General features: G+C 36.9%; 2 protein-coding genes across 5 annotated transcripts in view; one reads left to right on the top strand and one right to left on the bottom strand.

Annotated features, from left to right (window-relative positions):
* LOC149312093 (vezatin-like) overlaps window positions 1-12,132 on the top strand; it is a 54,211-nt gene extending 42,079 nt beyond the window's left edge. For all 4 annotated transcript variants that reach the window (XM_089523940.1, XM_089523939.1, XM_089523942.1 and 1 more), the window contains 3 exons: window positions 75-175; window positions 1,548-1,755; window positions 3,599-12,132. In XM_089523940.1, the coding sequence (XP_089380066.1) occupies window positions 75-175; window positions 1,548-1,755; window positions 3,599-4,158 (869 nt within the window). In that variant the 3' untranslated portion in view covers window positions 4,159-12,132. The remainder of the gene's footprint in view (window positions 1-74; window positions 176-1,547; window positions 1,756-3,598) is intronic.
* LOC149312092 (uncharacterized) overlaps window positions 8,030-13,215 on the bottom strand; it is a 47,389-nt gene continuing 42,203 nt past the window's right edge. The window contains exon 19 of the mRNA XM_089526625.1: window positions 8,030-9,560. Coding sequence (XP_089382751.1) covers window positions 9,413-9,560 — 148 coding nt within the window. The 3' untranslated portion in view covers window positions 8,030-9,412. The remainder of the gene's footprint in view (window positions 9,561-13,215) is intronic.

The following is a 13,215-nucleotide window of genomic DNA, read 5'->3' as shown; positions in this document are numbered from 1 at the left end:
AGTTACTTGGGGAACATTATTTTTAATGCTACATAGACTCCTACTTTCTCTGCTTCTTACCTTCCTGCCATCAGACAAAGCTGAACCATCCTGTGAGAACAAGCACTGCACCATGGTACCTTTATTACAGCCAGCTGTACACATAGAAGACAAAGATCCAATCCCTGAAGAACAGGTAAGAATACCTAGATTTTATACTGTGAATATAGTCATTATCTTTCTTTTGCCAGTATGCACACAGGTATTTTAATATACAGCATTCCAGTTAGTCTTTTATTCTACTGAAAAGCCATTTCTTTCAGAGTAAGCGATTGTCCAAAAATGCTATTGTACCTGTATTGTATCACATGGTGGCACTCCCACTGTAGCTTTTAAAAAGATTTTCATAAAGCTTTAAACAGTACATCTGTGTGACTTTGACTATAGTCCTGTACACACTTAAGTGGAAGAAGTGTTGTTGTGTGCCTTCAGGTTGTTTCCTACTTATGGTGACCCTAAGATGAACCTATCATGAGGGTTTTTTTGACAAATTTCTTGAGAGGTGGTTTGCTATTGCCATCCTCTGAGGTTGAGTGTGCATAGAGAGACATAAATGACCTATTCGATTGTTCAAAACTAAAGCAGGAACTCATTTTATTGTTGGCATATTCTGTGAGAGGGCAGTATAAAATATTTCCTCAGACCTTTTCTTCACTTAAGAAAAGTATCATCTGAAGAGTGAAGTACTTTGAGAGTCAAGAAAAATACCAGCCAAATTTGAAGTGTTAGTTTTCTAAGTGAAGTGAATTTTCAACATGCAGAAAATTGAAGCAATATAATCGAACTATGTTTTTTCTTACCATGTGGATGGAACCTCAGTGAATGAATACAGAATATACATTTAAAGAGATTATGTTTTTCAACCTTTCCAGTGTCAACTAGTTAATTTTCTCTCTCTCACCATTCCCTTCTTAAAAACTTTAGTACCAGCCCTGCCACAATTTCTGCAGTCATTTCTATAGCTTTTGACTTTGGGGCATGTAGGATTACATAGTTATATATTTTAATGAACTCCATGTTATCGATGATCCATAGAAGGCTTGTTTTTATAGCATCCACATCATGTTTATATGACAATACTATGCAACCCCCAAATTCCATCTTTTACCTTAAATAATAATTTTAAGCCCAGATAGTAGTACAGAGATTTTAAATACCTAAACACATAGGGGCTAGAAATTTAGGGATCAGAAATAAGGAGACCCAATTTAAAGTTTTACATGCTTTGGGATAAACTTTGGGATAACCATGAATAAATGCTGTCACTATAGACCAGTGCTAACTGGAAACTATTTGTAATTATTCTGTAATAGACAGACCGTATCCAGAAAAGTGTTTAATCCATGTAATGAAAACTAAGTAAAAGGAAAGAAGAACAGAATATTTGGCATTTTGTTCATCTGGGATCTAAATCTTCCATAATGAATAAATGACAGTCAGGAATATCAGTGTCTCATAGGACTGAGTAATGTGTAGATAAAAAGGATGTTTGTTGATTCTTCTCTCAGGAACTTGAAGCCTATGTTGATGATACAGATATAGACAGCGAATATAAGAGGGATGACTTTTATTACTTTTCCCTGGAAGACAGAGAGAGACAAAAACGTGAAAGAGAAGAATCAAAGAGAGTGCTGCAGGAACTAAAATCTGTATTAGGATTTAAAGCTTCAGAGGCAGAAAGGCAAAAGTGGAAGCAACTTCTATTTAGTGATCATGGTAAGCATTGTTTGCTATTGTTAATTTCAGAAAAACCTGTATGCAGCTGTCCTTTGACAGTATGTTTAATTTTTGTTTTATTTGTTTATTTATTTAATTTATATCCTGCTTTTCTCTCATGTGTCACTCAAAGAAGATTACACTGTACATTAAAACAATATACTGTATATACTCAACTATAAGTCGACCTTATGTATAATTCAAGGGCAGGTTTTGGGGCCAAAATTAAGGATATGACTCGTGGATAAGTCAAGAGTACAACGTATGATCTGCTTTCCTGTCTGTCCACCCTTCCTTGGTTGTCTGCAGCTTGTCCACAGAAGATAGAGAGGAGGAAGAGACAAGCAGGCGGCTCCAAACAATCATGGATGGGGCAGATAAGCGGCATGCACTCTACCTCCCCCCTCCACAGTCTGGCTGTCCACTCAGGAGACAGCCATGCTGGGGAGCAGTTGAGGGGTGAGTGCTTGCCTTTCCTCCTCCTTCCCAGCTTGCCTGTCCCTTTGGGAGACAGACAGCTGGGAAGAGGCTTGATACCATATTGACCTGTGTATAAGTCAACCCAGTTTTTGGGGACCAATTTTTTGGTATAAATTTTTTGACTTATAGACAGGTATATACAGTAGCTAAAGCTATCTGTAATACAAAAGTTTAAAAACATATTAAACAAAAGTCCACTTAAAACATCAATTTGGATTAGTTAAAACACATTAAAACTGCTTACACATTATGAACCAGCACATTCATTGCACTACCAAAATTGCTTCTGATGTTCAGAAACAATACCATGGAGCTCTTGGGGATTTTTAATTGTTATAGTACACTGGTGCAATTTTATCAAAAGTACTTGATCCTACTATTAGAAGACCAGGCTTTTAGGGATTCTGTAGCCAGATACATTGGGAATCAGCACAATGCATGGGTGTGTAGTTTCCTTGCTATTTTTTTCCACCCATTTTTATTCCAGTTAGTAGAAACCACAGTTTGTCAGCATAGAACATAAAATGAGGACAGATTTCAGAGCTTGACAAGTTATCTTAAAGAAGACTTAATATAATAGCCTGAAACCTATAACTGAGTAAGTTGTAGGCTAGCTACTATCTGGCTTAAAGAATCATCCCAGCTTTGCTCAGATCTGCATGGCTTCAGCATGTAATTGTATTTCTTCTGCCTAAAAATAATTTTGCCAAGCTCTGCATTTGGTGAAACTGATTGTGTCATTTCATTCTTCTAAAATGTATTGATTATTGGTGCTTTTGACAGTTAGAGTCTAAAGCTAGACCCTATTTAGATTAATTTAGATTATTTTAGTTTTCACATTTACAAGTTGGGGGGGAGGTGTATATTTTCTTTATGTTGATGATACTTTCTCTGGCTAGAAAAAAACTGGATTAACTTGCAGAGCTACAGTGGTTCCAGATAGCTTTCTAAAGATGGGGACTCTGGTTCCTTGCTCAGTGCCACTCAAAATGGCAAGCAAGGAACTACTGGATGATAGTCCAAAACAGATAAACACAATCAGTAGCATAAACAATACGTTCTGCTCATTACATTTTCTAGTATCTGATCAGCTGCTCACTGTATTTTGCTTAAATCTTTATACCAAATCTTTATACATAACCCATTCCTTTTAACTGTTCATATTTGAGGGAGTACATATACATGATACAGTAATTGTTACTTATTATGTCCCGCATCCTGTGCAGTGCTTTCATATTATCACATTGAGAATTACATGCCCTCTAAAATGTAGTTATCAGTTTAGGTACAATAATTTTAAATGAAGTTTACCTGTAACAGAAATAGACAATTTTGAGTATCAATTTCTCTTTTCACTCTTAAGCTGCAGTAAAACCCTTGCCTGTTGAAAACCCAGATGAGCCCACGAATATTTTGATAACATCTGTGAATTCAGAGTCTGACAAGCAGCTTTATATCAGAAATGATAACTTGGAAGAAACTGACTGTAACCAAAAACTGGAAGCCACTGATGAAGAGAATGGTAGAATGGAATACCTATCTGATGGGTTTCGTGTGAGTAAAAATGACATTGCTGCAAATGGTGACTCACCAGAAATTGAAAAAAGAACATGTTACCAATGTAATGGAGAAGGTGAAGAGTCTGAGCTGATAGATGTGGATAGAGTAAACATGTTGCAGCCACTTCAGAGAGATGTGTCACAGTCCTCCATCAAGCAAAGGCTGGCTGAGCTTCATATATTAACAGATTTCAATTTTACATCTGGTTTAGCAGCACAGGTTGCTGCAAAGTCACTTACATTTACAACCATGCAAGAACAAACATTTGGAGATGAGGAGGAGGAGGAGGAAATGCAGGAGGAGGAAGATTTATTCGAAAAACATAAAGGAGAAGGAAACAGCTGTAAAAATGAAAGATTATAGAGTTCAGCCAAACTCAGCCTTGCTTATGTGAACACCACAGAAGGCATGTGAGATAACAAAAGCAACTCATGCAGAAATTCTGAATTGAAATAGTGGATGGCAGATAGGATAACAAGTCCTTTTATCATGATATCAATTGGGCTTTACTAGGTTTTTTAAAATATATGTGTGTGTGTGTGTGTGTATACATGCAAGTATAAACTAAACTCAAGGTGTATAGACTGGTTCTCACAGACACCATGGATGAAATGTCTTTTAATATTTTACCTTTATTTATTTATGTTATAAGGATTTTTTCTGTAAAAGAAAATTTCTTAGTTGTCATTTTCTAAATGTTGGTTATAAATAGCAAGTTTCGTTATAAAACTTGAAATGATTCATGAAAAAGAACAGAAACACTCATGATGTTCTATCTGAAAGCTTTATTTCCTCTGTTGTATCTGCTTTATATCACTTTACTTGTTTTTTTTCTTGATCTGTTGGTTCATTGGGCTCATAGCCTAAGATGTAGACTCTTTTGTTGATAAAAAAAATGAAAGCCATAGCTAGTGCAACCAGTGATTCTAATGCAAACTAATACTCCAGTTTGGAAAAGGGGCTATAAAGCAAAACCAATATATGTACAGTATTTATTTTGTTCCATATAAACATCTGGACTAGAGAAATAACTTACATCATTATTATATTTACAGTAAATGCTCTATACTCTCAACTATTACCAAGCTTGTTCTCATGATACCCACAGACCGTACTTTTGCCCTAGAAAATTAAACAGGCCCAAAAAGGTCTTCCCTTCAATTACTGTGTCTTTCACTTTCTTGTGTAGATAACATTTTTATTTTTGAAACAAAGTAACTGGTACTCTTATTTCCATTCCTCCTTTGTGCATACACCTTCAGAACACATCTGTGAATCATAGAATCATAGAGTTGGAAGAGACCACAGGGGCCATCCAGTCCAACCCCCTGCCATGCAGGAAATCTAAATCAAAGCATCCCCGACAGATGGCCATCCAGCCTCTGCTTGAAGACCTCCAAGGAGGGAGACCCCACTACACTCCGAGGGAGTTTGTTCCACTGTCAAACAGACCTTACTGTCAGGAAGTTCCTCCTAATGTTGAGGTGGAATCTTTTTTCCTGTAGCTTGCATCCATTGCTCCAGGTCCTAGTCTCTGGAACAGCAGAAAACAAGTTAGCACCCTCCTCAATATGACATACCTTCAAGTATTTAAACAGGGCTATCATATCACCCCTTAACCTTCTTTTTTCCAGGCTAAACATCCCCAGCTCCCTAATTCGTTCCTCGTAGGGCATGGTTTCCAGACCCATCACCATTTTAGTCGCCCTCCTTCGGACACCCTCCGGTTTCTCATCATCCTTTCTGGGGCTCAGAACTGGACACAGTATTCCAGGTGGGGCCTGACCAGAGCAGAATAGAGTGGCACTATTACTTCGCTTGATCTAGACACTATACTTTTATTGATGCAGCCTAAAATCGCATTTGCCTTTTTAGCTGCTGCGTCGCACTGTTGACTCATGTTCAACTTGTGGTCTACTTGGACTCCCAGATCCCAGTCAGGTGTTGCCCATCCTATAATCTGTTCATTTCATTTTTCCACCCTAAGTGCAGTACCTTACATTTCTCCATGTTGAAATTCATTTTGTTAGCTTTGGCCCACCTTTCCAATTTATTCAGGTCATTTTGAATTTTGAATTTTGATCCTGTCCTCAGGGGTATTAGCTACTCCTCCTAATTTAGTGTCATCTGCAAATTTGTTAAGTATGCCCCCAATTCTGTCATCCAAGTCATTGATAAAGATGTTGAAGAAAACTGGGCCCAGGACAGAGCCCTGTGGGACCCCACTGGTCACTTCTCTCCAGGATGAAAAAGAGCCATTGTTGAGCACCCTTTGGGTTTAGCCAGTCAACCAATTACAAATCCATGTAACAGTTATGTTGTCTAGTCCACATTTCACTAGCTTGTTTGCAAGAATGTCATGGGGAACCCTGTCAAAACTTCATTCAAATTCTTGTTCAGTTCTTTCATTTTCATTCTGGTCTGCCAAGGATGTTTTCATTTATTGCAATGCTTTTTCCATTGTTAAAGACTAACTACTTTAGCGTTCCCAAACGTTAATGGTGATGTGGATAGCTGTTAAGGTGTAGCATCAACAACTTCTGTGTGTGACATATTGCTCTTATACTGCATGTTTTAGAAGGAAATGTACATAAAATTGAAGACAGGACATTATTAACTGCAGTGTAAATGATCTAAAATCCTTTAAATTTTACACTTTTTCAGAGGCGTTACAAAAACACCTATAAAAACACCTACTTGTCTTCATGAAAGAATGCTTCCTCCCTGATAACACAGAAGTAATCCTGTGGGCAAAATATTATGCATTTAGTTAGATTTCTGGTATGAAGACAAAGGCTACTTTGGTTGTTTGGTTCATGTTGAGGTGCACGTAATTCCAACACCGCAGAAGTCACGGGCAGATTATGATAGGCACAGCATTATCATATCAAACCTTTTAGTTCTTAGAAGAATGGTATTTTTCTTTTCTGAACTTACCACATTATCGAAATATATGTCATATCTGAATGCATTTTTGAATGTCTAGTAGAATACATGGAATGTACAGGGAAATCAGATTTCATGCCAGCCAAAATGTTCTATGACTTACATTTGGCATTGTGTGCCTTCAAGTCACACGTATATGTCCATCATTGTTGAGCGAGTCCAACTCCCCCCCCCAAAAAAAAACCCTGTGCTGCCATTGCCAAAGTCTGAAACATTTTTGCTGAATTATGTTTTTCTTCTTCATGTAACAGAATGTGGCAGTCTGAGAGCATACAATGTATGAATTAGAAACAAACACTCTGAAATTTCAATAAAGGATGAGATTAGAGGTGTTTTGTACCAATAATAATGAAAGTGAGCAGGTGCCAAGCTTTCACTGATACTGAAGTAACGTCAGACTGATAAATTGTACTTAGTTCTCACTGTATTCTTTAAATAAACCAATTCCTGTATTAGGATTTGTACACCATCTTGAAAAAGATTAATTCCCACATTAAAAAAAAAGCTCTGACATACCGGTAATTATGTAAGCGGGGCTTGCATAGTCTGTTTTATAGTCCCTGGAATCTCATGTGTGTGAAGTGTGGAAAGGCAAAGGAGCATACTAAGATCTGTTAAAATTTCAAAATAACGTGTGTTGAAATCAAGGGTATGGTAGTGTTGTCTGGAGATGACACACAACACCATCCCAGCCATTTTTGTGGCTCCTAAGAATTCAACCCCCCGCCCCAAATGGGAAGCTTCTGTCACTAAGGCTGCATCTGCACTGCAGAAATAATCCACTTTGACACAACTTTAACTGCCATGGCTTAATACTATGGAATTCTGGAAACTAGTTTGTTGTGGCAGCGCAACTCTCTGACAAAAAAAGCTAAATGTCTTACACACCTAAAATTTCCAGAATTACTTGTGCTCTGGTAGTTCTGAGAGTTCTTATTCCAACAGAGTAACTTTTCTAAGCTCTGGTTACAAAAGTATCCAAGCATCAATTTACCTTTTACTCCAAGTTACCTGAGTCTGCAATCCCAGATATACTTACCTAGGACTAAGCCCTACTGAATGAATTGGGGACTTACCTATGAGTTTATATGTATAGAGCTGTGCCATAAATTAATTTCTGCCCAGTGAAAAAAATGAAAATAAAATTCAGTTGAAACCATTAATGTGTAAATTATCCTATTACCTGATCTCAAACCCATCAACATTTAGGCTATTCTGTTATCTTGATGTAGCATTGTCACACAGAAAAACAAAAGAATCCTACTCCAGAAAACACACAACTCTGTAATTGAGAAATGAATATGGATATTTATTTAAATTAAAATTGAGTTCTCTGACAGCATACTTATCATATACAAGAGCTAAAGATAAAAAAACCTGAATCTGTTTTTAGTTATGTCAATCTCAGTAAATAAAACCTCTTCCAAATTTTAGTCCCGCTCCCGAAGTCTTTGACTCTGACTCCCGTAATTTTTTTCACGTTGTGGCTGGAGGTAATGAGAGTTGTAATTAAAAAACTTGGAGAATGCATCAGGGTTTTCTATCAATTTCAGTCTTTGGTGGAGGGGACACACAAATATTTTCTTTTGCATCCACCTCACATTTTTGGTCACTGCTTAGCAACTTTGTTCTCTTCTATATAATGATCTTCCTTCGGCTTATTAATATATTTGCAGTAAAGTATCTTAGCAAAACTGAAGTTCATCCAAAACTGAATTAGAAATTGGATTCCTCAATTTAAATGGTTCTGCATTTCAGTGTCGGTGCCGCCCTTCTATAAGTTGAATAGTTCAAAATCATGGGAACTTTCTGGTGTATTTCAAAATATAAAGTATCAAGAAAAATGTGCGAACATACAACATCAATAATAAGAACCTTGTAAGGGCCATGATTCAAACAAGTGCAAAGAAATATGAGACCGCCACTGTAGGAAAATGCTCCATTAGAAGTATGACACTGCCTTTTAACTTATCCTAACTTCAAAATGGGTATGTTGATGAAAATCACAAAAATGTGTACCTACTGCTTTGTTTTCTGACGCTCTTGTACAGAAATGTCCAGTTACCTTTGAAGTTGAGGGAGCTGGGAAGAACAGCAACAGGGCTCTCTGAGAGGCACTGTCTGGAAGAAATTCTCAGCAAATTGAGAGGCATATGGGTCCTTTCGGATAACAGCTATTTCAGATCTGCTGCAATTCCATTCATGGACTTTCGGTGATGACGTGTCTGGTATGAGAACAATCTTAAGATCACCAGGACAAGGAGTACAAGTGAAGAGCACAAAACTGTGTTATAAACACTGCCTCCAAAAGAACTGACTTTGGAAGCAACTAAAAAGTATACCAGTTTTTGATAATATATCTACTTTTTTTTCTCTTGAAAATTTATTCGCTTTAGGAATACTGGACTCACATGAGCCAAGAGTCCTGTGATAATCAGCCAGCTATCTCCAGATATCTGGCCAACAAAGAACTGGTTACTGCTGTGCAATTTGATTCATGTCTTGGATTTGCTCTTTGGTAAGAGCATAGCAAGGTTGAGGCACTCCAAAGAAAATCATAAGACATTTCTATATAAATCATCTTGAATTCTTCCTACATATATCCTCTAGCTTAGTTGATCTTGAAAAGACAGGTAGTTGTAGCATTATGCAGTGAACCTAATCAGGAGCCTCAGCCCATCATTTTCTGTAAAGTTTTTCTTCTCAAAGCCATTTGCTCATCCCATCTGTCAGTGGCATAAGAAATGCATCTAGAAATATCTTGTGAAATTCTTCCTTCAGTGTGTTCAGGGAAACTCTGCAAGCTATTTTCAATCAAACTGGAATGCAAAGACAAACCCCACAATAAAAATGTAGCCCCAGCACTTCTACACTTTCATACCCATTCACTAATGTCTAGTTAGAACATTAGAGTTCACAAATACACATCAACAATTCATAACATGTTTTGTATGTAGTTTCTATTATGTGCTTATCTTACTAGATGCTTCGCTTGAGAAGCTGAACAAGTAGAAGACAAACTAGCATCCTGGCTGTTAAAATATATCACCACCACCACCTATTCCAGAGGTTTGAAACCTGTAGGTCAAATGATGCACACTTTTCTCTTCCAACTTTTATGCATATATCTTTCTATCTTAGAGAGCAATTCTATGCATGCTTACCTAGGAATAAGCCCCACTGAAGACAGTGGGTCCTCTTTCTGAGTTAACAGCACTATTCAATACAGATTTATTCATTTCATTTGCTAAGGACTTACAGATACTTATCTTAGATCTCTTCCCTTTAACAGCTGTTATGAGCTCAATGGTCATTTAATGTTTTGGTTTTTTAATGTTCATGTCACACTAACTGTTTTCGTTTCTAAGTGTTGTAAACATGTACTTTTAATATTAATATTCTAATTAAAGAAAATACTTCAATTTGAACCCTTTGCTGAATGCAGTTAGCTTTACTTTCTCCTTAATTTCACTCTATATAGTTGGCTACTGTAACTATAGTCCATATTCTAGATGGGGACTGAGAAGAGTACACATTGACCCCCAAAATTCATTTTACTTTTAAACTAAGCAACCTGGTTACTTAATTTATATTAACCAGAGTTAGTCACTCAAAATGTCTTTCTTTTGCTTTAAAGCTTAATACAACCAAAATGTAAGACTTTTGCCTTTGATTCACATTTAATTAAATTAATTAAATTCATGTTTTGGTTTAAGTTACTGTAACATTCACTGTGTCTGAGGTCCAAAAGGGCACCACCTTGAGTAACCATTTCTAAAGGTTTTACATTTTTTATTACTTATACTGTTTTATTTATAGACTTCGTGTACAGTTGGTCTTTAGCGTCTCTACTCTTCCCCCCCCCCCCCAGCCTTCTTGGCATATACTGTTAATACTGTTCCTTCTTCTTTAGCATCCATAATTCAGCATGTGTGGTTAAGATCTGCTTTTCTTCATTATGGTACTTTTTGTACAAAGTGTAGTAAAATACCTGGCGAGAGGGGCAAACTAATGCTATATCAGCACTGAAGGTATTTGTCTATTAATATAGATGCTTGTTTATAATTTGACTTTCCTCTGAAGATTAATTTCTTGCTAAATGATCTTGGCAATAGCTAGTTTATGCAGCATACAGTGCTGGCTCACTGTTGCAGGCACTTTACTAATGAATGTTGGTTACTCTTGTTCATATACTTGCTGACTGAAGTAAGATTGGGTATATGTAATTTTTCCTCTTGCAGTAGTTCCAAGGGACACCGTTAATGATCCAAATAAGATATTAATGGCTCTGCAGCAGTCCAATAGGAACCTGTCTGTAGGACTGCTGCAGAAAGAGACTGTCATATTGAATGAAAAGTTTGCTAGCCAAGAAATGTAAGGATTTATCAATAGAGAGAAGACAGCAGCAGCTGATGAAACTGAGGGTGCATATTGGTAACACAAAAAGATGCCTAAAGGAAGGTTTTTCCCCCATGCTAGCTTGGCCTATGGCGATGTCCCTGGGTTTTTTTTGTGTGGCCCTTTTAAAACATAGAGGTCCAGGGGACTTATTTGAAAGGTAGGTACAAAGGAAAAACCGGAGTGCCACCTCTTCTCACAGACAAATCCACAGATCAATAATGCAATTTCCCAGTCTTTGAAAAGTTGTCTGTACACAGCCTCACAGATTGCAGCCTCTCTGTTATAGTGAAGTAGTGGCCTGAATCACTTTTATGGAAAAGACACTTCTATCTTCATGCTAAATATGTGCATTTGCCTCAGGAGTTTTTCACATGTATGTTACTCTTAAGCAACTCTCTGCTGCTATTGATACTAGGAGTGGAATTTCATGTACAATTATGACAACAGTATGCTGTTAGGAGCTGAATGGTTTGTTTTTAGTTAGTAACAGAGGATAGGCTTGTTGCACAAGGGCAAGCTATTTTCAGTAGTTAAATCTATATGGTGTGGAGCTGAATTTATTTATGTGACATATTTCATGGAACTAAATATTCATTTTCACTTTCTTTTAATCATATCTGTTAGCTTGATTTCATGCTTGTTGTTAAGGAAGTCCATTTTGTCTTATCTTCTTTTGGTATTTTGAATGTTTGTCTGATACATTATCAAAATATATACAGGCAAATACAAATATTATTTGAGGAAAAGTAACACATCCAGTCCAGACTGTCATTCTTTCCTGTATAAGGAATCATACTTGTTTCCTGTACTAACAAGAATGTATGTATACATATGAAGACTTAAGATTGTAGCTTTTAAACAGTAAACAAAAAAATCTTTGTTTCTCAACTTCTCTATTAATTCTTTAGATGCTTGACTTATATAAGCTGTACTTTTATATGACTTTCTGAATTTCTCCTTTCTCTCATTAAAAACTATATTTCCCTCTTCTTTCTGCTGTTTGACAATGTTGCATTCATTTTTTTAAGCACAACTCGTATGTCTCATATCCAAGGTTATACCATTTTAGTTCACATAATTTCTTCTAAACTAACAGTAGTTCCCTGGTTCAGGCACTACTGAGCTTCATATCTATACTGAAAAAGTCTTCAATCATGTCACAGTGTACAAAAAAGTAGATGGTGTGCACAAAAGCAGAGTTTAAGTTTATTTAGTTTAGGTTTGATTTACTTTAAGTGATCATAAGCATTTAGTTTGATTTAGTTTAAGTGATCATAAGTATGTATTCCAATATTTTCCTACACATCATAAGAACAGTCTTGTTTTATGTTACTCTTTGGCATTTAGTGTGTTAAATAATTATGCTAATGCAACCCTGGTGGTTCTTCCACCATGGATTCTCCACAGATTCTGTCACTGATGTTTTATTGGGCAGTATTTGCATATTTTGAATGTTTTGTTCAGCAGAATGGATTCCTCTTATCTCCTGCAGCTCCTTGCCTCCCATCTGCTCGCTAGAATCAACAGGGCAAGGTTGAGGAGGAGAAAAGAAAGTCCCAAAGTGAAAATGGCAGACCCACTGCCAAATCTTGATCACATAATCTATAATATATCACTCAGTCAATCAGCTAAAGCTACAGAACTACTGTGGGCACATCTAGAAACCTGAAAAACTTGTTGGGGGCATCAGCACATAACGGTTGCTATGAGGGTCTGCTTAATCACTAAATGGCTGCCATGGTAGGCCTCTATAATCAGAGGGAAAGTAATTTCACCCATACATAGGGCTGCCATAATTGTCCACTTTTACCAGGGACAAAATGTAGGACAAATTCAAGACCAAACTGTAGGGCAACTGCAAGACAAAACTTAGCTCAAAATGTAGGACATTTAAGGTCCACCATTTTTCTTCAATGTCCTACATTTTGGGCTGAGTTTTGTCCTGCAGTTGTCCTACAGTTTGGTCTTGAATTTGTTCCACATTTTGTCCCTGGTAAAAGTGGACAATTATGGCAACCCTACCCATACATTTCATGGAAGGATAATTGGTGATGCAGGACTACCTCTATTGTG

Source organism: Sceloporus occidentalis, unplaced genomic scaffold (genome assembly GCF_023333645.1).
Source record: "Sceloporus occidentalis isolate IW3139 unplaced genomic scaffold, rSceOcc1.0.p SCAF_5, whole genome shotgun sequence".
Classification (NCBI taxonomy): domain Eukaryota; kingdom Metazoa; phylum Chordata; class Lepidosauria; order Squamata; family Phrynosomatidae; genus Sceloporus; species Sceloporus occidentalis.
This window is presented reverse-complemented; position numbering and strand designations above follow the sequence as displayed.